Source organism: Empidonax traillii, unplaced genomic scaffold, assembly GCF_003031625.1.
Source record: "Empidonax traillii isolate 1590-97213 ecotype Southwest subspecies unplaced genomic scaffold, ASM303162v1 scaffold60:size2069287, whole genome shotgun sequence".
Lineage (NCBI taxonomy): Eukaryota > Metazoa > Chordata > Aves > Passeriformes > Tyrannidae > Empidonax > Empidonax traillii.
The window spans coordinates 125,674-148,151 of NW_020955253.1; the positions used below are offsets into that span (position 1 = coordinate 125,674).

Sequence of the window (22,478 nt, forward strand, 5' to 3'; positions counted from 1 at the left end):
TCTCCTGAACAGCTAGCCAAGAAAACTAATGAATAAACAAAGAAAATCCCTACACTTCTAACTATGCATTGTTAGGGAATGATATGCCTCTTCCCAGATGCCTGAAATCCATAGTAATTTCTTATGCAACTAGAAAGACTCTACTGAAAACACACATGTCCAGAATTAGTTTAAGACTCAATAGTCTTGGATTGCCCAGGAGGTTTGGGAATTTTTTTTTCTTTTATTTAAAGATCTTTCCTCTCCTCCATTACCTCAACAATTCAGAGGTTCAAGCTGAACCCAAGGAATCCTATCCTTCCAGCCCAACCACCTACACAAACTTTTGCATCCGGTCAGGCACAACTCTCTTCAAATTGCTGCTATTAATTAGTTCTTGAGCTTCAGGTCACATTTTGCACACTGCATTAGTACCTACAGAGCTCTTCTGCCTCTGAATAACTGGTATGTGTATTGGTTGTAAACACAGAAGCAACAGTTCTCATCTATTTTGTATAACCCAATCCAAGTGCCACTTAAGAACAAGGCTTCCTGGTTACAGTTGCTCTGGATCAAAACTTGCTAAAAATTCCTCTGCGCTTTATATCTCAAACCACACATCTTACTCATGTATCAAGTAAATGAAATTGAAGAGAAAATGGTTCTAATAAATGTATGTAAGCATTGGATAAACCAAGGTGTGCTGGTGAATCTCAAACCCTTCAGCATTATAAGCAGCCACGCAGCCCAGTGTTAATTATCTTTGCTGAAGGGCGCTGTTGCTTTCACAGACTGTTCTTCACTCTGCCTGTTAAATCAAGTAATTTGTTGATGCTTTAAAAGAAAAAGGTTATTTTCTGTAGGTTTCTTAGGCTGTGTCATATATGCAAAATTAATCAGGATGATTTTTAGGAGTTTTTTGGTAGTTAAAATCAGTGGAAACTGTTGGAAAACATGATGTTTTCCCACAGGTTTAACCACACAAATCTGCAAGCATCACTCCTCTATTTTTGACTGTTGCGTCTGTCCCTGTTGCTATAGAAACAGATCGCACTGCCAAAAATGGAGTGATAATCATCTAGAAAAAAAAGAGGAGGAAAAAAAAAAAAGATGGGAAAGCAGCTAAAGATTATTTTGAAAGCACTCTTGCAACATTTTGGTATTATTTCCCTTTTTATAAGAGAGACAGCCAGAAGCGATCAACAGAAGTGGAAGCAATGCCTTACATTTCAGGAGAAACGGCGTCAAACAGCATTTTCCCTCAATTATCCTTTTACATTTTGTAGTATCTATATAGGGAAAACAAAATACATTACAACAAACAGTTTCTGATCCCTGAAGGTGCTGAAGTCCCATTTGCTAGACTGAAGTTTCATGTCCTGGTGCCTTTTTCACTAAATTGAATTCAGAGTTTCTGCTCCTTTTGCCTATAACCCCATTCTGTAGAGCAGTTTGGGCTTCTGCTTTTAAATTCGGACAGGACCGGCAGGAAGCAGGAAAGGTCCGGTGTGTGCCCAAATGGCAACCTGTCCCGTCACTTATTCCCGCAGTTTGGCACTGGACAACGGCCGGAGGTGGAGCGAAGACCAAACGGAAAGTGCCATCGTTACGGTCCCTGCTTTGCTCTTTCTGCCTCCAAGACCGTGGGGCCCCAGCCCCAGCCATGGAGCGCCGCCGGGTGCCGCCGCAGGCCGGGCTGGGCCCTGGGGGGCACCGGCACCGGAGCGGGGGACCCTCTGACGGCGCGGGGGACTCGGACCCGGCTCGGGCCGCGGCGGCGCCCCCGAGACACCGCACCCCGGCCCGGCGGGACCGGGCTCCCCCCGCTCGGCGGGCTCGGCCCGAGCCCCCTTCGGGCGCGGGGCTCCCGGGGGGCTTCGACCGCCGCTGCTGGATGGCGCTGCACTGCGAGCGGCTGCCGCCGGACTGCAGCGCCCAGCCCGCCTCTGGCACTCCAGGTACTGCTCCCAGCCCGCCCCCGGGACACCAGGTACTGCTCCCACTGCTCCCAGCCCCCACCCCTGGCATGCCACCTACTGCTCCCACTGCTCCCTGCTCGCCCCCGGGATACCAGGTACTGCTTCGCGCTCGCCGCTTCCACCTGTTCAGGTTCGCCTTTAAACTCTTCCAAGATGAACTTCACGTTCACAAGTTTGTGAACAGGCTGTATTCACTGAATGTTTCCCTCAGGCTTTTGCTGACTTTTTCCTTTTTATAACACATCCCTGTCCTCTAATCTTAGTCTCTTAAAGAATGTATTAAAAAGGGGACTCGGCCATCTTCAGACCTTCAGTGTGCTCACTGATGCTGTTCCACCTCTTTGGGGACAAAACCAAATGCGTGTCTATTTTTAAGGAGACGAGCGCATCCATGCAGCACTGTTTGCAAAACTGAAGGAGTTGCTGGTGAGGAGAGCATCAGATGGAGATCCTCCAGCACCTTTTCTGGATGGACAACGGTACTATGAACAGGTTGTGCTTCCCATCTTTAAGTAAATCTTACAAAGCTGGCCATTTTCAATACCATTTCAGTGGGAAAAGATACATCTTAAAAAAAAAAACAAAACCAAAACAAACCTACAAGAAGTTCCTATGTCTGTTTGTATTCCATTAAAATCACCAATAAATCCCCTAAAGCTTTTCGTGCACTTTCCCCAAGCATCTAATGATGTCTTCCCCTCTCAAATCTTCGTTCGCGAAGCCTAGCCATGATGATGATGAATGATGTCTTGCAGTTCCCTCTCAGGTCTCCTTAGGACCAGATGAAAAAGCCTATCCCTACAGCTAACTTCCAAGCCAAGTTGTTTTTTTTTGGCCAGCTGACTGGCCAAACACAATGTACTGTGTTTTCAGTTACCAGGGGTACTGATCCCTGACCCCAAGACAGAGCTTTTGATCTTTGTTCGCCACCAGTTTTGATGAAACTTGTTGAAACGTTTGAGATTCCTGTCCCTGCCTGCTTCAACTAAAATTGGTTGTCCATATCTTTGAAAGCAAATGCTCAGGGAACACTCTAAGACTGGCTGGCAGGTGAACTTAAACCTCAGCTTTTTCTGAAAATTAGAACTTAGTTCAGAACATGGAAAAGAATGTAGTACAAGTACTGATTCAGGTATTTTCAGTGTGACGTGCATGGATTCAGTACTGTTTACAGTGCAGCAGTGGCACAGTGTAAATCAGGGTTTGTCTCAGGGTTTTGTCTCAGGGTTTGCAGCAGGAAGAGAATTAACTCAGGGTTTCTACTTTCTGGGCCCTGTCCTTATTGTTTTCATTAATGAATTACCTGATTTTGGAATGATCAAGATTAACTGCATGGAGCATAAGACCTGTCTGTTTCTTGAAAAGCTGGCTTGGCCTAAAAATGCACGTGCTCATAGTACTGCACTTTTAGATGTTAGAAAAAAACACTCCCTAATCAGAGCCATATGTCTCCTTCTTTTAGCACCAAATTCTCAGGAAATGTAAGATTAGGTGTGCCTCCAGTACTTCTTTATCTGATATTCAAACAGGTAGTTGTGAAAATGAATTTGTTTTTTTTTTTCCCCCTGAGTTCTTTAAAAAAACAAAGCCCACACAGTCATAATGGGTAAGGTCCCAAGACAATTAGTGGTTTAGACAATAGCTTGGACAATATTAACAAGGGACAACTTGTCATTGTGATGACATTTGACTTACTGTAGAACTATTGCTTGGTTTTAAGCTTTTGCAGTCTAACACTGTTTTATCAAAACATACAGAAATTTGAAGGAAAAATATAGAGAAGAAGATTTTAATTTCAATATTGTTTTTACTTAGTGTGCATGCATAAAAATATTTTAGTAAGGACACCAGGCTCAGTTAACTGTTACCCCGCAGTTGTTTAACAGTACTTTTAAATATAGCTTCAACTTAATGCAGGAGCAAAAACTCCCTAAGATTCTTTCTCAGAAATGAAAGTATCTCTGCTGCTGCAGTTGATGCCTTCATAAGAAATGTGGGGCAGACTGCTGGGTCCTTAAAAGTCTTAGACATCTGAGTTTATTAGTCTTTGTGAAACCAACCCTTAGCTGAGATGTAAAAGCAGACCTAAGTCAAGGGATGTCAGATAGACAAGGCAGGGACTCTGAATTAGATATCTCCTTAAACTAAAATGATGGTGTTTTGGGAGAGGGCAAGAAAGTTTGTCAGAACGTCTTTTGGTTATCCAACTTTCTTGTGGCTATTGACTTACTCTGTTTCTGTTTTCTGCCAGTTCTGTGGTTCAGTTTTTTTGTTCTTTGTTCATGAGAGAAATGCTACAGGTTGAAAAATTGTAAGGGTGTATATACTGGAGAGTTAAGCTGCTGTATTAGTCCTCGTTCTGTGTAGTTCATTGTTTGATTTGTCTTTCCCAGGGGTTGTATGAAGAAGCATTAAAGCAATTTAAAAAAATTGAGGATACAGATTTTCAAGCAATGTATCAGCTTGGTGTGATGTATTATGATGGACTAGGCACTGAAGAAGACCCCGTGAGTAATCCAGCTGCACAGTTTTTACTTTTCTTCTAATATTAGCTGATAATTACGAGGAGTTTCTTTGTAAGCGTGATTGCTTAGTTTAAAATAAACAGCTTTTTGATTTAGAATTAGTTTCATAAAGTATGCATGTTTACAAAGCATCATTAGAGAGAGAGGGTTCTGGGCTGAGGAAGTTCTCAAAAATGGCTATAATAAAATAGTATATTTGAAAAATATGGTAATTTGTATTTTAAAATGTAACTTCTAAGGGCTTGATGGTACTTTGTGTGGAAGCTACATTTAAAGATTGCTAATAATTTGTTACTTTTTAATAAGCAGTTCATATAAATGAAAATAAAGTGTGTAAAAACGGAAATCAATTATATTTCAAAGTGTAAAACATCTGTTCCACAAAGACTTTTTTAAAATACTTTCTATTCTTTTAGCACAGATGATTGTGCTTCTGTCAGTGGTTGACAGTAATATTTTTAAATTAGACAAATGAAAACTTACATTTGCAAGAAGTTGAGGAATACAAACTGAATAATTATATTACAGAAAAGGAAGACAAAGGAATGCTTTGCTACATTAAGAGTTAATTTATCAGTAAAGATGATCTTATAGGATGGTCAAAAGAATGAAAAATATTCTGCTGGGGTTTAGGGTTGGTTCATTCGTTCTCTATGCCTGCATAATTACCACATTTATTTACTTGCAAATAAACATTTTAGTAGAGTTTCTTCCTTTTTTGTGTATTACAATATGGAAGCTGAATAAATGAGAAACCTTATATAAAGCACTGTTTCTAGTGTATTTAAACAAGGTCTCCATGCTAAATCCTAGCAGTGCCAATCTTGTTTCTAAAATACTTTTGAGGTGCAGTTGCTCATATGCAATGTTCTCCATTTGTTTATTTAACGTTATCAGTTTTTGTCCTTTATGAATCTAAGGTATTTTAAATGAAGGGACTTGGAAGTGTACTACATATCACTTTGTCTTCTGTTGAGACTGTTCTATGATTTCAGATACATTATGCAGTATGAAAAAGTTCACAGAATTCTGAAATTGGAAGTGTTACAAGTTTAGGATGCAACATGCATTTATGTAAGCAAAATAATATTTTTTAGAAAAATTTTATCAGTGAAGAAGAGTAATATAATATCCAGTGAACATTTACAAGGAAATGTTTCACATTAAAAATATGTTGGGGTCAAAGATCTAGGGGCTATCCATTACCTAAAGATCAGTTCTGCTTTGGTATGAACTATTTTGCCACCAGTATGCCTCAGCCTTTCTTCAGAGTGGAAGAATTACCTTTCTTGCAGAAGTTGGTGTGTTCTCAGATTCTTTATTTCATCCTCTTCACAGTCTGAACATAATAACTTAAATGGCTCAATTTTAGGAAAGGGGAGTGGAATACATGAATAAAATATTCAACTCTGATTCCCCAAAAGCAAGACACCTGAAGGCTGCAGCTGCATACAATCTTGGCAGGGCATATTACGAAGGACGTGGTGTTAAGCGTTCAACCAAAGAGGCTGAAAGGTAAGGGTAGTCAGTGATTTTCCTGACGAATTGTAAGATTCTGTGTTAACTTAAACTTTGTTGTCCCCATTTTCTTAGGTTGTGGCTTATTGCTGCAGACTACAGAAATCCAAAAGCAAGTGTAAAGGCCATGAGTACTTTAGGAATGCTTTATTCTATGCCAGTTCTAAAAGATCTGAAGAAGGTAAAGTCCGCTTGTACCTTTTGAAATGAAAATGAGTCCCAATTAATTTTTAATTTTATGGAAATATTACAGTGATATATTTGATTCTGAAAGATGTATTTTAAGTAGTTAGGCAACATTTAACATTATCCATTTAAGTCTGTATGAACAGATGGCCAGAATCCCTCATTTTGACTCACTTGACACTGCTGGTGAAGATTTATTTATATTTTTTTTAGTGAGAGTATCAGGTAAGAATGATAGAATGGATTAAAGTTTTGTCAGCTTTGGTAACCTTCAGAAATCAAGCAGGTGTCACTGACTGACAGCTCTGAGAGTAAATGGAGCAGGTTTAAAAGCCTTACAAGGATTCTGGTTTCTTTTATGTATAAGCACTTCTTACAGGATGTTTGGTATAAAAGCTTTTATGGAAACAGTAGACAAGGAAAGCAGCTAAAGTAAATATATACTCCAACGTTGTGTCTCATTTAGGCCTTTTTCTGGCATTCAGAAGCATGTAACAATGGAAATCTGGAATCACAGGGAGCACTTGGCATTATGTATCTCTATGGACAAGGTATACGTCAAAACACTAAAGCTGCTTTGAAGTGCTTGAGAGAAGCAGCAGAACGTGGAAACATCTATGCTCAAGGCCATCTTGTAGAATATTATTACACTAAAAAATTTTACTCAAAAGCTGCTACACTAGCCAAAAGGTGAAGTTAATTTTGCTTTATTTTTTATTATGGTTCATGCAAGACCACATTACCGAGATTAAAAGTATTAATAAGTTAATGCTCTTGTCTTTCAAACTCAAGAGATCTTTGAGATAATGAATTGCAAAACCTCATCTTTAAAGATAGAATAGCTAAACACAAAACTAATACTATAAGGTTTTCAATTACTCAGTATAGTTAAATTTTTCTTTCTGATCCTGTAAAGCAAAACAACATTGAACTAGAATCCAAAGTAGATGTCCTCATGCAAGCCTGCCTTTCTTGTCTCTTCAGTCCACAATTTCCTTTAGGCTCCTGCCTTCACCATTCCCTTTAAACCCCTACAATCTCACAATCCTCAGGTTGGAAGGCACCTCACAGATCACCTGGTCCAACATTTCTTGGCAAAAGCACAGTCTAGGTAAGATGGCCCAGCGCCCTGTTCAGCTGAATCTTAAAAGTGTCCACTGTTGGGGAATCTACCACTTCCCTTTATCTGCTTTTCCATTTCTGCTATGCTCTCTCTTGGCTTTTAGCAGGCTCAGAAGCTTGCAGTTAAGCTAAGGAGGTCTCTTGCCCCACATGCTTTCCTTACCCTTAAAGGGAATAAACATTTTTTGTGCTTCCAGGAGAGCATTCTTGAAGACCTTGTCTTAGTACTAACTCTCAGTGAGCTCAGCGGGATCCCAGATCCACAATATTGTCATCACTGCAGCCAAAACTATCACTAACTGAGATATTACAAAGCAGATTTTCTTGGTTTGTGAGGAACATATCCAGCAATGCCTCATTCCTAGTTGGCACATCTGACATTTGTATGAGGAAGCAGTTCTCTACTGCTCCATGCCAGGAACTGGATGAACGTCTTGTGAGTTGCTCTATTCTTCCATCTAATGTCTGGGTAGTTAAAGACACCCATAACAATCAGGTTCTGTTAACCAAAACTTATTAAGTGACCCAAATATTGCCTTGTTGGTCTCATTGTCTTGGTTTGGAGGTCAGTAGCAGATGCCTAATGCAAGATGCCTCTTGGAAATGACCCCTCTGATCTTGACCCAGAAGCATTCGATAAGGCTTCTAAAATTGCCACAGCTGACTTCTATACATTCAAGTTCTTAACAGAGAGCATGCTTCCTCCTCCTCTTCTTCCCTTCCTGTCTTTACAAAGCAGCTTAAAGCCACCCATCGTGATGCTCCTGCCACATAAGTTGTTCCACTACGCTTCAGCTATCCCTGATTGCGTAGCTTTCTGACTGGGTGCAGAGCTCCAGCTCCCCCTGTTTGTTCCCCGGGCTGTGTGCACTGTATACATGCACTTGAGGTGGCTGGTCTTCTGGTTCACATCTGGGGAGGCAGCTAAAGAACATTTGTTGCTGCTCTGGTTAGCTTGACTTATTCCCCATTTGGTTGCAATGGCACAGGTGCTACCACTTTGCGTCCAAAGTGCCCCCCAAGTCCTTCACTTTAAAGCTTGCCTCACCAGGTTAGCTAAAGATTCCCTTGCCTCTTTAGCCAAGTGGATCCCATCCCTCTCTAACGGGCTGTAGTCAAAGAATGCCCTGTTGCCATAAAAGCCAAAACAGTCATGACAGCACCAGCCAGAAAGCCAGAAGTTTATTTGTTTTGTATGTCTGGTTTTGGCTGCATCCTTCCACCTAACTGGTAAAATGGAAGAAAAGGTTACCTGGCACAAATACTTTTCGTGTACACCCCCAGGACTTCGTAGTTTTCCTTGATTCTGTGATGTCACTCGTGCCCACGTGAGAGAGTAGCAAAGGATCTGTGCTGTGGCACCCTTCCAGCAACACCTCAGGCCTCAGCTCCTGGACAGCCTGATTTTGGTTGCAATGCCAGAGGGTGGGGAGGGAAGTAGAGTCCTTTTGTGGATCACCAGGTGGATCACCAGGGTTCAAGGTGTCTCATTCTCTGTGGTGTTATGATTCCAAAACTACTTATCTATCACTGTCTCAGCATCTCTAATACAAAGAACACAAATATTCTTCCACTCTCCACCTACCCCATCTCAATATGATTTCTATTCACTGCCTCCCATCCATCATTTCCTTGCTCTGTGGCTCAGTGTGCTTTGGTCTGGTTCAGGAAACGCAAGCATTGATGCTAGTGGGATCCTGCAGTAAGCACTCTGAGCAGCACTGCCTGGGACTTAGAAGCAGCTGCTGCACACAATGCCAAGTTATCACCCTTGAGCTTTTCATCAGTTGCTGCTTACAAGGACGAATACTGTACAGACGCTTTTAAGCCTGGACCACAAAATAGGCATCTGCATGCAAATGGTTTCTGGTGATTATCTTCTTGCTTAGAGGTACTGGTCTGAGTCCCAGTTAGGTAGCACTGACTGGCCTTTTCACAGACAGTCACTGTGGGACTCACTGCTCTGCCTACGCATTCTGGAGTGGCTTGTGTATTGAAGAAATAGCAGCTTCTGTTATAGGCTGCACTTTTTAAAATAGTCTGTATCAAGTTTCTGTATGCTGAACTAGTTTTGGAGAACAAGAGCAATGTTGGTGCCAGTTCTACAGCTGATAAACAACACATTTCTGTGACAAACTTCCAGAGCTCAGCGTATAATTTAAATTCAATCTGTCAATCAGATTATTGATTTGCTGGAAATAAGCTGCAGATAGATGGACTACTTACACAAGCTGCACACAATAGCATTCATGCTTCTTGGGGTAAGTTTACAAAACTGCTGCTGCCTGGCAATAAACAAATCACAACTCATCATCTTACAGAAGCTGCACCCTGTATATGCCACTGCATAGCAGAAGCTCTGGTAATTCAGTAGTTCAGCTATGAATGCTATTTGCTATACTCTTTGCTGGAAGGGATTGTTTCTCTCTGAACTGCTGCTTTTCTTTCTTTTGCACTGTAAGTAGACTGATAGCTATTCAGTCTAGTCTAGCCTGTCTTGCTTGGAATGAATCCCCTCCAGTCAACACTGCACGGTAGATTATTCAGACAAGTAAACTGTGCACTTCATCAGCTGCAACTGTGATTGCACAAAATAGCAATGAAATTCCACAGTACAGTCAGAAGTGACAATTTCTGACCCAAAAGATACTGCCACCATTAGAACTGCAGTTGACCTTGAGGCAAAAATTTCAGGAGTTCAACCAGTAGTTTCAAGTACCAATATCTTTTCTGCTAAAATTTGTCCTTCTGCATTCATATCAACTGCACAACATACATACAAATTTGTACAAACATACAAATATTATGTGATTATGTACAGCATAACCTTGCCTAATATTTGAAGTCTGGATTAGCTACTGATACTTCACTTCAAATAATTTAGTTATCCCATATGGTTCTACTTACCTATTTCTGTGGTATGTTCTTGAAGGCAGCTGAGATGAAATAGAGTCTTCGCCTGACTTGACTGGATATTGTTATTTGCATCAGCATCCTGGGGTGTATCTTTTGGAAAGGAGGCAAAAATGCTGTGCATCAGGAAAGATGAGAGAATTGGTTGCTGTTGTCATATTTCAATGTTCTGGCTGCTAAGAACAGTTGTGTTACTGCATTTGTTAATAGGACCAAATTAGGTGGGAGAACATTGCTCTCAACACATTCAAGTGATTTAGCAGGCACTGGCTTGAAGAGAACTAACTGGGAACAATCTTTCATAAACATTGATTTATAGGTAGTAGCTATAAACTGAAATGACTTGCACTTTTCCTTTTTTTTTTTTTTCTGTCAAATCTGTGACTATTTGATACAGCTAAAATGATGTGTGAAAAAGCATACAGTTACTGTTTGGTATCTGGAAAGCATATGGGGCTTGGGGATTTCTGTTTTAAGACAACAGAAAAAAAAATCACTTCCCACTTAGAAAATGTTGTACCTAATATTATAGTGACAATACTATGTAATGATAGCCTGAGAGTTAAAACTACATTTGCTTCATCCGTCTGATTCTTAAAATGGTTCTTAGTAAAAACAACATGCAGAAAATAAGATGACAGCAAGCATGCAGAAGAAAGGAAATAACTGAGCTGAAACAATCATAAGCGAAAAAATAATAAGTGGTTGTCCTAAGTGAGTTTTATAACCAGAGGCTCTCAAGTACGTCCAAGATTTTCACATTATGATGATTTGCCAATATCCTAGTAAGAACTTGGAATTTTAGAATTGTAGAATCATGGAATGATTTGGGTTGACCCTTTATAGATCATCTAGTGCCAGCCCCCTTGCTGTGGGCTGGGACATCTTCCACCTCATGAGATGGCTCAATTACAACTGCCTTTTTTTGACATGTAATTTCCATGAAGTAATAGGAACAATTAGCGTAAAATACGTTGCCTTTTATAACCAGTATAAATATAATGAATGTGACTTCAAAAGTTATGTATTTGTTTGCTGTTTAATATCACAATATTCAAATAAGACTAACTTTAAGTCAAATACCAAATAGAAAAATCCTCATAAGATGCTGAATACATGTAAATTTCAGCTTATTTTTGGATAATACCAGAAATGGAAAGGAAGCGTTGTCAAGGTCATATATGGTCAACTTTAATTATAGCTTGAACTAGCACTATCTAACCTCATGCTCTACATTCCACAATAGGACCACAGAAAACAATGACATCAATATGCTAGCCAAGAAAGCTGATTGCCATCCAACATATGTAGCCAAGGGGGTTGCTATGGCTGCTTTCTACTTGGCTAGATGCCTCCAGCTTGGCCGAGGCATAAAGCAAGATCAAGATGCTGCTAAAATATACTATTCTAAGGTAAGTTAAGAAAGTCTAACAGACTAATTTATATCTCATGAAATTGAGCAATACCTTGGATTTGAGTCTTTTAACTTGCTGTTCGGTTAAAAACTCCGGCATTGTTTGTATTAAAAAAAAATCTGTGCAAGAAAAGGTATAGTGATAAAAGTATATTGACAACTACTCAAAATTGTCTTGAAAGGATGCTATCTGGCCACTTGCTTAAGCAAATAACACATTCTACAAAACCTAAAAAAAAAAAATCCATGGTAATTGCCATAACAAAGAGCTTGGTAACTTGAAAAATAAATTAGCTACAACAATTTGAATAATTCTATCCCAAATTAATTTGCTGTCATTGTCTAAAACTGAAAAATCATTACTTTTCCTCTGCTTTAGATTCTCTAACAATTATAACTTTCATTAATGATACTTAAATAAGCCATAACTGGTTCTCATGCTTATTTTTACAATTACATTTTTAGCAGTAGCCTAGGATCTACTGCTTTACCTGTTCCCTATACACAGGGAAAAAACCAGTAACATTTTTTTGAAGTTTAATCTTGGAGTAAGATTTATTGCTTGAGGGAAAAATATCAATAATTGCCTCTAGAAGATGAATCTGTGATGCCTGAAGGGCTAGGTGATTATACCAACTGAAGAGAGTTTGCATCTGTGCTTTAGAGAGACTATGATTTCTGTAGTGACTATTTGTTTCTGCAAGTAGAATACATTAATGTCCAGCTTGATGCAATCTAAACAAATGGGGAGTTATGTAAATGACAAATTATCAAATAATTTTTGTGGCTCCTGACTCAGGGAAGCCACTGATATGGGGGTCTTAGCAGAGCAGGTGATTTTCTGAATACAGACATTTTAAACATTTTTGTTCTCCTGCTGTGAAAAGTGTATAGAGGATAGGGTGAGGAGGAGATCAGGAAAGGAATCTAAGCTGAGGTGTTAGGAACACTGTAGCCAGTATTCCTAGTTAAATCTTAAGGCATCGTAGAGGTCCATCAGAATTAAATTGCTGCATGGCTTTGTGGGAGCCACTGTCGCCTAAAGTCTAGCAAAACCACCACTACTAAAAGAAGATTACAACTTTTATTCCTTATTCACTGGCTGTACATCTGAGATGGGTGTAGGAATGGCAGTGGCTTCTCAGGATAAAGAGAGATAAATTCCTATTGACTGGTGCCATGCATCTCTAAATCAACAGTAAAAGAAAAGGAATGTAATATAAACAAGGAAGCTCCCTCAAGCAGTAACTTTAGAACAAGTAAGAGTTGTGGGGGTGTCCAGTTTCTTTTGGCCTAGAAAATTCTCATGTTAACTGTACAATTACACCTACTTAAAAGTTAAAATCATATTTGTTTTTTAAATTAATTTTCCTGCTGTGGTTTTGGCATACCCTTCATAGACCCAGTCAGTTTTGAAAGAGGTGAGGAACAGAAGATGGGCACCCCCTAAGGGTACTGAAATAGATGATGGCAGTGAATGGAACTGATCAAGTCTGTAAGCAGATTTATGTTCTGACTGAAGCCACCACAGGCCATGCCATCAGAATTTAAAAATATAACCCCAAGATTAACACTATAGTCAAGTATGCTAATTTTAAATACAGATTTTTTTCTTACGTGGCATCAGAAAATAGGAATTTAAACCCAAATATATGAACTCCTCAATATTTTAAAAAGATTTTTTGTCACTAAAAGACCTTATTAATGTTATATTGACAATATCTAATTTTATTGTAGCTATAAACCACAACTCTGGTATTCTTTGTTTTCAAAGGCATGCCACCTGGATCCTGCCGTTGCCTCTGACCTTGAAGTAGCAGCTAATCTTGGTAGAATTTAGCATTTCCTTTAACTATGACTGTTACATAAATGTATTTCCTACAGTAAATCATCATTAATCTCCAGCAATTACAGACTGTGCCTTACTTACTGCTTGCTTTTCAACTTTCTCTAAATTCTAATTTAAAGCAATTTCTTGATTCATTTTATCTAAATTGAAGAAAAAAGCTCACACTCTTTCTTTAACTGAGATGAAGCCAAGGCAGACTTTTAAAAGTAGTATTAAAGACTCAAAGTTTTATTAAGGACATTTAACTGGGAACAGATATATTTTCTTTATGTCATACTGCTATATAGCACATGAATCAAAACAAAACCAAATAAAAATGGTTGTTTCTTTTCTGCATATGTAGCGCTTCTTTTAATATTCTGAAAAGTATGAACCCAGATTTGTCAAGCTTTCACACACAGTCCACTCCCAGGCTATGGCCATTTTTAAACCTTGTCAGTGGTGCGTATACTTTCTTTCACATACATGCTTTCTAATGCATCTAGATCTACTTAAGTGTCTTTACACATTTTACTCTTGGATTGCAGAGATTCGAAGTTGGGAACTGGCCAGTAAGACACTCAGCTTTACAGTTCAAGCCATGCCAGCTCGTAAAACTAGAAAAAAATACTTACAGAACTATGGAAAAAAATCCTCCAAACACGAGTATGGAAATATTCAATATACATTCTCAGCATGAACACTGTTTTCCTTAATCATTCGTATTGCATTTCCATTGCCTCTGCTTGTATTAGAAATTGTTGAAAACCTTTTGGCTAGGAGTATGTCTGAGCAATGTCATGCTCAATCTTTTATCGAAAGATACTTTGATTAACCATTAGTAAAACTTAATTGCTATGGTAAGCTTGCACATTTCTCAATACCCACTTACTTACAGAACTTCTTAAGTGCTGAATTTGGCTTGCTTCTTAGGACTGTACCATGACATGAAAACTTTCCTGAATGTGTTGGAACAAAAGGCTGGATGTTACTAAAAATGTTGATTAAATAGAGAATACAGATAGTGTGTACCTTACAATACAGCCAGTTTTATCTGCAAGTAGTTTTTCTAAGAGCACAGCCATACTGAATTGAAAAGACAGTAATGAGTGTCACCTTGGGATTTGTGATGATGTTTAATTATTTAGATGTGCATTGAGACCATATTTACATATTTTTACATAAATTAAAAAAAAATAACCAAAAGCAAAAAACCACTGAAGACAGTTTCCTTTCCTGGTATAAAATAAGGGAAATATTTGAAGGTTTTTTGAAAATGGGATATTTGAATAAAACAGCCCTGAGTAATATCAGGGAAGTTGTTAGAATGGTTTAATTAAATGTCTGCTTGATCATTCATAGAAGCAATTCATAAGCACTAATCTCTGAACTAACATTTAACACAGGCATTCTGTTAGGACATACCAGTTTACAATACATAATTTTGACACAGACTTCAAAGCAATGTAGATATTTCTTATGAAACTAGTGCTGTCAAACTCATTCATTAGTTGTCAGTACAGCCTCACTATCAAATACTGCAATCCAGTTGTGATAGTTATTGCTTACAAATGCTTCAAACTACAGGAAATCTTTGGTAAAAACAAAATTGATAAAATTTTCACAATAGCTTTACATGTAGTATTGCACAACAAGGCTTTTTCAATACACAAGAAAAAAAGAGGAATGCTCAGATCCTCAGTGAGGAGATTAGAACTGTACAACATTCATTAGTTTTCCACTATAAGCAAAATTTCTTTTCATAAATGTTTAAAATATTTTCTGGTTTCTTTCGGCATATATGAACATTTATTTTTCAGTCTATATTTGAAACAGAAGAGTAGTCAAATAGAACCATTTAAATAAAAATTGGCAGCTATACAGCATTGTTTTGTCTACCCTACTACAGCATCAGATCTTTTCAAGTCTGTTTACTTCACAAAAAACTCAAGAGGAAAGAAAAATGCTAAAAATAATCATAGTCCTCAGCCCTCTATGGAAAAGAGGAAAATAAGTTTCATGTCTATTATTGAACATAGACATTTCTCTAGTGGTCCAGTTGTGCAGATTCAAACCTAAGTGGAATTAAGCTGCTCTAAATGAGCTCTCAGCTCAGGACACAGTTCAGTTAGCAGCAGTTCCAGCAAAACCTGAAAAAGAGAAACCGAGTTAAGATGATGCAGGTGCCAAACAAATGAGAATTTCTTATTCCCTTCTGTCATGTTTAGAGCATCACAGACAACAGAAGCATGTGCGTTCAATTCTGTTAATCATTCACGCAACTATTCTTTCATCCTGAAGTTAGCACACGCCCTGCAGATAACATGGGAAATGTCTTAAGGCTGAAAGGAGGCAAGTGCAAAGGGCAGCTGCTTTCAGATGGGGATTTCCCACCCAGTATAAACTGTCGCTGGATACAAAGGCTCTGCAGCACAATAAGCAAACACCAGAGCACGCATCTCATGCATCTCCTGAGCAGGCTGCATCCTCTCCAGTGCTAAGGCTGCACTGTGTGATGGGCTGGTGCCCAAAATGAGCCAGAAGAGACTCACTGAGCATGAAGGTAGTATACTTAGATCCAGCTGCATACTCCAACATAGTCCCAGCAGTTGAGGAGTGGGACTTTTGGAGTTCTGTGATGTCCTAACTATAAGCCAGTCCTGGATCCCTCCTTTCCTAGGATTCTCCAAGACATATTTATTTTTCTAAGCTGTATGAAGAAATTAGTTTGCACCTTACTAAGTCAAGAAAGATGGATGTGACTGAGGATCTCTTTTAGACAAAAGTAAAGCCTTTTATTTTTAAACTTAGGTGATCAAACCAAGTACATTTTTCTCACTTATTGTAATTAAAAAAAAAAAAAGTTATTTGCACACAGACCAATAGTTCAAATTAAATCACTGGTTTTAACACTGAATGAATAGAGCTCAGCAATTAACAAGATCATGAAGTTAAAAAGCTACTTTTCTGGTTACTTACATAAAGTAGATGCTTGTTAGCCTTCCTTTCTTGCAATGCATTGAACACTTTCACTACACCGTGACGGGCATTTTGTTGTCCAACAAGATTCTGCAGAGTATCTGCAACAAACGTTACTTCAGCTTATATTGCTTCACTCCTGCTAGGCAAACCTCCAGCCTATACTACTACCCAGAATCACACGATCGACCCCATCAGGGTTGGAAAAGACCTTCAAGATCATCTAGTTCAACCATAAGGACCCATAAAGGAGAGGACACAAAGCCACTGCACTTCAGTGGCCCTTGGTTACAAGATACACAGTGCCTTCTCAACAACCTTTTAAAAATATAGGTAATTTAGGTCGCAGTTTGAAAAGATACCCTTATTCTCAAATTACCCAAGTTAGATAATAGCGTGTAAATCTCAGTGACAACACTTTACGTGTTTTAACATGATACATAGTATGCTTTTTTGGTAGTTCACCTCACAGTCAAGTCTAATCTCATACATCATCTCATACATCATTAAACCATTCACTTAAATTACCTACACCAACACAGACAGAATTCCTACAACAGTTAAAAAAGATTTAGCACTTTAATTGCCTCTCAATCTTCGCAGAGAATACTTCCCACAAGTAAGCAGTTCAGAGAATTCTTAGTCAATTATTTACATTTTGGATTAAATTAGAGAATAAATAGTGATCCAATGCTCCACCATTAATCTAAGATGCATTCAGCTATGTCTTGTCGTACGGCTCCAAACTCAGAAACAAATAAAAACACAGAAAAACCAAACAAAACCACAAACTATGGAAGGCCATCCAGATAAGAAGGTCAGTATATAACACAGGGAGTAAATGGAGAGTTGTTTACACATGAAATAAATATTTTGCATGCATACCTGCTGCTTTTTTGCAGTAAAATTTGATTAAACAACCTAATGCACAGGATATCTCAGTGAAGTCATAAAAGAGCTCATTCTCTTCAGATGAAGAGGAGATAAAAAGCATTCAAGCTATGTTTAAGTGCACTTCCAAGTGCTAAAAGTAATGCTATTGTTTCTTCCCAGTTAGGAGCCTTTGGTTTGCATGATCTCTGAGGAGTCAAAAATACATAACTGGACTTCTGGTCCTGTGAATGGGACAGGATGGAGCATCCCAGAAATGTGCTGGCTCAGGAGGAAGCTGCTTAAGCTTGGGAGATAAGGGTGGGAAAGGAAAATACTGGAAAACCCACTCAGTCTAGGATCTTTTTCTGTCTAGGCTGCAGGTCACTCTAACATTCAGTGCTCTGAAATCTCTTCTCAGAAACAGACAGTGGCACACAACATGACATTGTGGGTAGACCTCTCCAACTTCAAAATAAAAGAGGAAGAAGTAATTGGGGTGGTGCCACTCTTCTACTTGTCAAGTAGTTCCAGGTAGCAGAACCACCTGGTATTCGCTGACAGAGAACCAGCAGAGAGAAAGTCTCGACTGAGGTTCCTTGATGAATATTACACACAGAAGTACAGCAATATTGGATTTTGCATCCACCAATATCTATTCATGCCCTTTACCAGACAGGCAGGAGAGGCAAACAGTAAGGCCAAAATTATCCTTATTTATGCAAATAACCATGATTTAGAACTCTACAGGAAAAATAATTTGATTAGCCAGTTTCCTTATAGGTACTCAATCTGTGACTACTCAGAGCAAAAGTGATCTCACCTGGAATGTTTTCAAGTAGTTTTTGCTGTGCTCTCTGTTTTGTCTCTTGCTTTTGTTCATCGCTCTTGGCTCTCGGTGGTGGTGCTAACTTTCCATTCGGCCAAAACGCATCTCGAAACACACCAATGTAGTAAACAAGCATTGGCTCACTGAACATCCAGTGTACAGTGTCACGGATCTGCCTGTAAAGAAGTGTCGAAGGGAGCCCATCAGAGCTAGTCTTTCATGTTTTATACAGATTTATTCTTTTTACTTTTAAATTGTACATTGGAATTACATTTCAACGATGGACACTACAAAGGCTCCACGGGGAAAAGATGTAAAAATCAGGTAACTAATCGTAGCAAACTCCAAACTAGTTGCATGCATAGACGTGCCTGCTAGGATAAAGACAAAGTTTTGACAGAAGCACAGTAGGTTCCCTCACAGATAGCAAAAAGCACATTACTGAAGGGATTACAAATGGAGATAGCCTCCTCCTGGGCCTGCAACCCTCACTGTAGTCTTCAGCACCAAGAGTCTGAGGTAGAGAGCAGGCCCCTGGCAGTACTGCTGAACTGTGCCACACTACAGCCAAAACCCTTAAAATCAATAAATGTAAAAATTCAGCCTACATGTAAAGAGCTATATAGCAACTTTACACACATGCTGTGCTCACACACTCTGTCCCTCTCTGTCCTCTCTCAGACATCTTTCCATCTTAGTTATCAGCACTGTATGAACAAATGAACCAATCAATTTAAAACTCACTGAGTGTATACTGTCAGAGACCAGTCCAATTACTGCTACATAACATACATAAAAGGCTTTAAAAACCACACTGGCATGTGCACATTTAGCCACTGACTCGACAAAGAATAGCTTGTTCTGCTGGTAGAATACTTTTTCAAGTTTTTTCTGAAATTAAAATTTCTGAAGGAAAAATACAGCATTCCACATGAAGGTGTGTATAGACCGGCACACTGACTTCATAGCCTCATGCAGGCCTCACTTGACAAAGATAATTTACATATCTGTGTTTTCTCTGATCAACATACCTGTACACTGAGTTGTGTAAAACAAATGCAGATTGTCATATACAACAGAATGTCCCCATTATTTTTTTAACAATTCTACTCTCAGCCTTTTTTTCATAGAAAAACAATGAAGGTTCATTTAAAGCAACAACTACTTACTTGTTGATAGTTCTTCCAAAAGTGACTTGTACTAGTGCAATTAATGTTTTTCTGACCCATTTGAACACTAGAACAATGAAAAAATTATGGAAAATAATGACCAAGAAGTTAATAACATTGCAGAACCCATGATCATGTCCAAAACCTTCCCCCTGTCTCCCTCAAACCAAATCCAAACAACCCACCCCTACAGTAAACAAATCATGATAACCCTTTCTAAGATTTCATTATTTGTACAGGGGTCTCATTCTTCTCAATCACTTTCCCTGTATTGTTTGCTATATGATTTTAAAATCTTGCAGATTACATAATATATATAATGTGCATTTTAGGTTATACTGTAAACTTTTATGTTTAAGAATATTTCAAGTTTATGGAGCCATACAACTACACAAACCCCCTTTTCTCCTACAAAAAACCAAATGTCTTCAAAATTCTCACCTTTTTTGTACCTACTAGTACAATGTACACACAGCAGCACCATTAAAATTCTGAAAACATTTTCACTCAAATAAAGCAAGCAGTCAGCTTTCCACAAATAAAGGAGACAAATGTGAGTGCTTCCTAGTAATTACTGGTTAATCTTTCTTTCATGCTGTTCATTATCAGCACAATAAAACCTATATTTGGAAGATACATCTGCCATTTTTGGAAGGTGCTGTACTTTGTAATAATTACCCTGTAAATCATTTTATAGAGCACCATGTGTGGCTGCAAATTCAAATAGAAACAAAAATAGTTTTCTTTATTACCATCATTCAGTTACATAAAGGAGAAAAAAAAATCCAGTATTTAAAGATGCCACAATTCTAGCATATTTTCCATTATACAAATTGTAGAACTAAAGTGCATACATAATTCACTTAAAACAGATATTAAAAATTTATTTCTTTGCCCAAGACATGTTCTATAATAAAGCCATTTTTCCTTCCTCAGAATTTATATATTCTAAAAATCTATTTACAAAAAACATGCTAGTGTTTTTCTGGTTTTTTCCACATTTTTTTTTTCATTAAGAACGTAATTCTAAATGCAAATGCTCTCCCCTACCAGTTAAATTTTTATTACCACATTGGAATTTCACTTTTGAATGAAAGCTCCAAAGTTATGAACTACTGAGGAACAGCTTGGTTCCAAACAAACCAGCTATAGAGATTGCAAGAACATTTCTACTTATTAAAACAGTAGAAGAATCCGAATTACAAAGAGCCCCAGATTTCTGAGCCAACAGATTCCAGTAGCAATAAGGCAGGTTCACAGCTTACTTCCTCGCAGTTCAAAAATCTCTCCAATCAGCATGAAACACGGTTCAGCAAGGGAGTCCTTTTTCCCATCCACCTCCTCTCCATAGTCCGACAGGTCACTGTCCTCTTCTGTTTCTTCCTAGGAGGAGAGGCACAACATGGGTATGCACTGCAGTTCCCCATCCTTCATCCTGAATGGATTTTTTTACTGCCATGCTCTGGAGAAGGAGCACAGCCAGTCATCTCACAAAAGAGTATTAGGGCCAACAACTGCTGCTGGAGGGATCTGCCAAACAGGAACCTCGCTAGGGATTTTGAAAAGGGATTGCACTTCCCATTGGACAAGAGGGATGAGGACACTCAGCACAGTTTGAGTCATCATCACTGCTATATCTGCTTGCAGCCTTGCCTAAGTAAGCAACTCAATGCTGCCCAGATTTTCAGGGTCTACACTACCTATACTGCCCCCCCAGTACTAGCTGTATAAAAGAAAGCAGGTGATGTGGGAGTCACATACTGCTAGGAAGCAGGCGAGAGCTGTAAGGAGGAAATGGCACTCAGAGGCGTTGGGGACTGCAAAGCCTCCTCTGATGCAGCACCCAGGAATGACACCCAGGATGGGGAGCTAGCCAGCTGGAGCTGTTTGCAACACAAGCAGCTAGGAAGAAAAGGGGAAAATGCGGTTATTGCACAGGGAGAAGCAAGTAGCTGGCCCCCCTGGTTAACAGACAGTGCTTTCACAGCTGGAGCCACTCAGTGGGATCAGGCACTAGCCAGCTGTCCTTGCAGTAAGCCGGAAACAAAACCCAGCAGTAGAAAGGGAAGCGGCCACTGCAGAGACAAGCACTATTAATGACAGCCAGTCCCAGGCAGAAAGACAATATGGTGATATTTCGTGACCTGAGCCTGAGGATACCCAAGCTCAGAGCACCAAAGGGAGCAGAGTTATTCAGAATACACTCAGAAGAGATGAAGGGATTGAATAACCTCAGTTCTGGTAGTACCATTTATTCAAGAAAGAAGGGCAGACAGCAGGTTGTTCCTCAGCGTCATGAAGATCTGCTTCATGACACTATACCACTATACCACCTATCATTGCTCTTGGTAGCTGCTACATCCCTCTGCCTTCCTGGATTCTCACCTGCCTGCCTATTCTTAGAGCAAAGCTGCAGAAAGGCAGACCTGACCTCCACTGAGGCTGGTGCAATGTTCCGATCTCTGGATCAGGAGTGCTCAGAATGCCGTGCAAGTTTTCTTCTTCAGCCTGATTTTCAGAGATTTTCTTTGCCTTCCTTTCATCCTTATCATTCTATCATCCAATACTGGTCTATTTTTCTGCTTTTCAGTAAATCCCCTATCTTTTAGAAAATGCAACAAGAAATATAAATTCTTACATCATGATGCAATTTCTATCCATTAAAAGCTTATAAACATAAAAGCCTTTCTTCTAGACGATATCAACTTTTAACTCTGATTTGGTTTTGGTTTTGAGAGCTAAGAAATACATTCTAAAGCTAGTCCTGTCCAAGGAATTGAATATAGAAAGAGATATGGAATTGCTGCAGTATTTAATCCTAAAAACAACACTCAATAGGTAATTCTATTGGTCTAACATATATTTGAAAAATGTGAGATGAGATGTAGAAGGCAAAGAGAGGGATGACTGAGAGCATTCTCTACTACATTGTCCAAAGTGCAAACTAAACCAGGAGACCTCAGTTACAAAAAAGAATACAATTGTAACAGCTTTATGTGTGGTTTAACACAACTAACTTAATTTGCGACCATGTACCAAGTTATTTAACCCTAGTTTAACTGCTTTGGCAAAGTATCCAAAATGGTATCAACTGGATATGACACTGCAACACATGGGTGTCCAAAAAACAGCATAGCTGATCCCAGATTGCTTCACAATACCTCTCC

At 39.0% G+C, this 22,478-nt stretch overlaps 2 protein-coding genes across 3 annotated transcripts in view; one reads left to right on the forward strand and one right to left on the reverse strand.

Annotated features, from left to right (window-relative positions):
• Positions 1 to 1,467: 1,467 nt before the first annotated feature.
• On the forward strand, positions 1,468 to 17,814 carry LRP2BP (LRP2 binding protein). 2 transcript variants are annotated; one of them, XM_027879848.1, is made up of 8 exons: positions 1,468 to 1,937; positions 2,335 to 2,450; positions 4,352 to 4,465; positions 5,856 to 5,998; positions 6,077 to 6,182; positions 6,654 to 6,877; positions 11,469 to 11,634; positions 17,497 to 17,814. In XM_027879848.1, exons 1-8 carry the CDS (start codon positions 1,643 to 1,645, stop codon positions 17,524 to 17,526), a joined length of 1,194 nt encoding a protein of 397 aa, XP_027735649.1. In that variant the 5' UTR covers positions 1,468 to 1,642; the 3' UTR covers positions 17,527 to 17,814. The 2 variants fall into 2 exon arrangements, with proteins under 2 accessions (XP_027735649.1, XP_027735648.1); XM_027879847.1 differs by lacking the exon at positions 17,497 to 17,814 and adding an exon at positions 13,411 to 13,567 and having other exon boundaries at positions 1,480 to 1,937.
• SNX25 (sorting nexin 25) overlaps positions 14,780 to 22,478 on the reverse strand; it is a 75,661-nt gene continuing 67,962 nt past the window's right edge. The window contains exons 15-19 of the mRNA XM_027879842.1: positions 20,577 to 20,694; positions 19,312 to 19,378; positions 18,137 to 18,318; positions 16,444 to 16,544; positions 14,780 to 15,614 (exon numbers count right to left, since the gene is read on the reverse strand). Of these exons, the coding sequence (XP_027735643.1) occupies positions 15,540 to 15,614; positions 16,444 to 16,544; positions 18,137 to 18,318; positions 19,312 to 19,378; positions 20,577 to 20,694 (543 nt within the window). The 3' untranslated portion in view covers positions 14,780 to 15,539. The remainder of the gene's footprint in view (positions 15,615 to 16,443; positions 16,545 to 18,136; positions 18,319 to 19,311; positions 19,379 to 20,576; positions 20,695 to 22,478) is intronic.

Excerpts from the sequence above, each read along its gene's own strand:
- LRP2BP (XM_027879847.1), top strand. The coding sequence starts at position 1,643 with ATGGAGCGCCGCCGGGTGCCGCCGCAGGCCGGGCTGGGCCCTGGGGGG. Across the intron at positions 5,999-6,076 it reads TCAACCAAAGAGGCTGAAAG|GTTGTGGCTTATTGCTGCAG; the intron begins GTAAGGGTAGTC and ends CCATTTTCTTAG. Across the intron at positions 6,183-6,653 it reads TTCTAAAAGATCTGAAGAAG|GCCTTTTTCTGGCATTCAGA; the intron begins GTAAAGTCCGCT and ends TGTCTCATTTAG.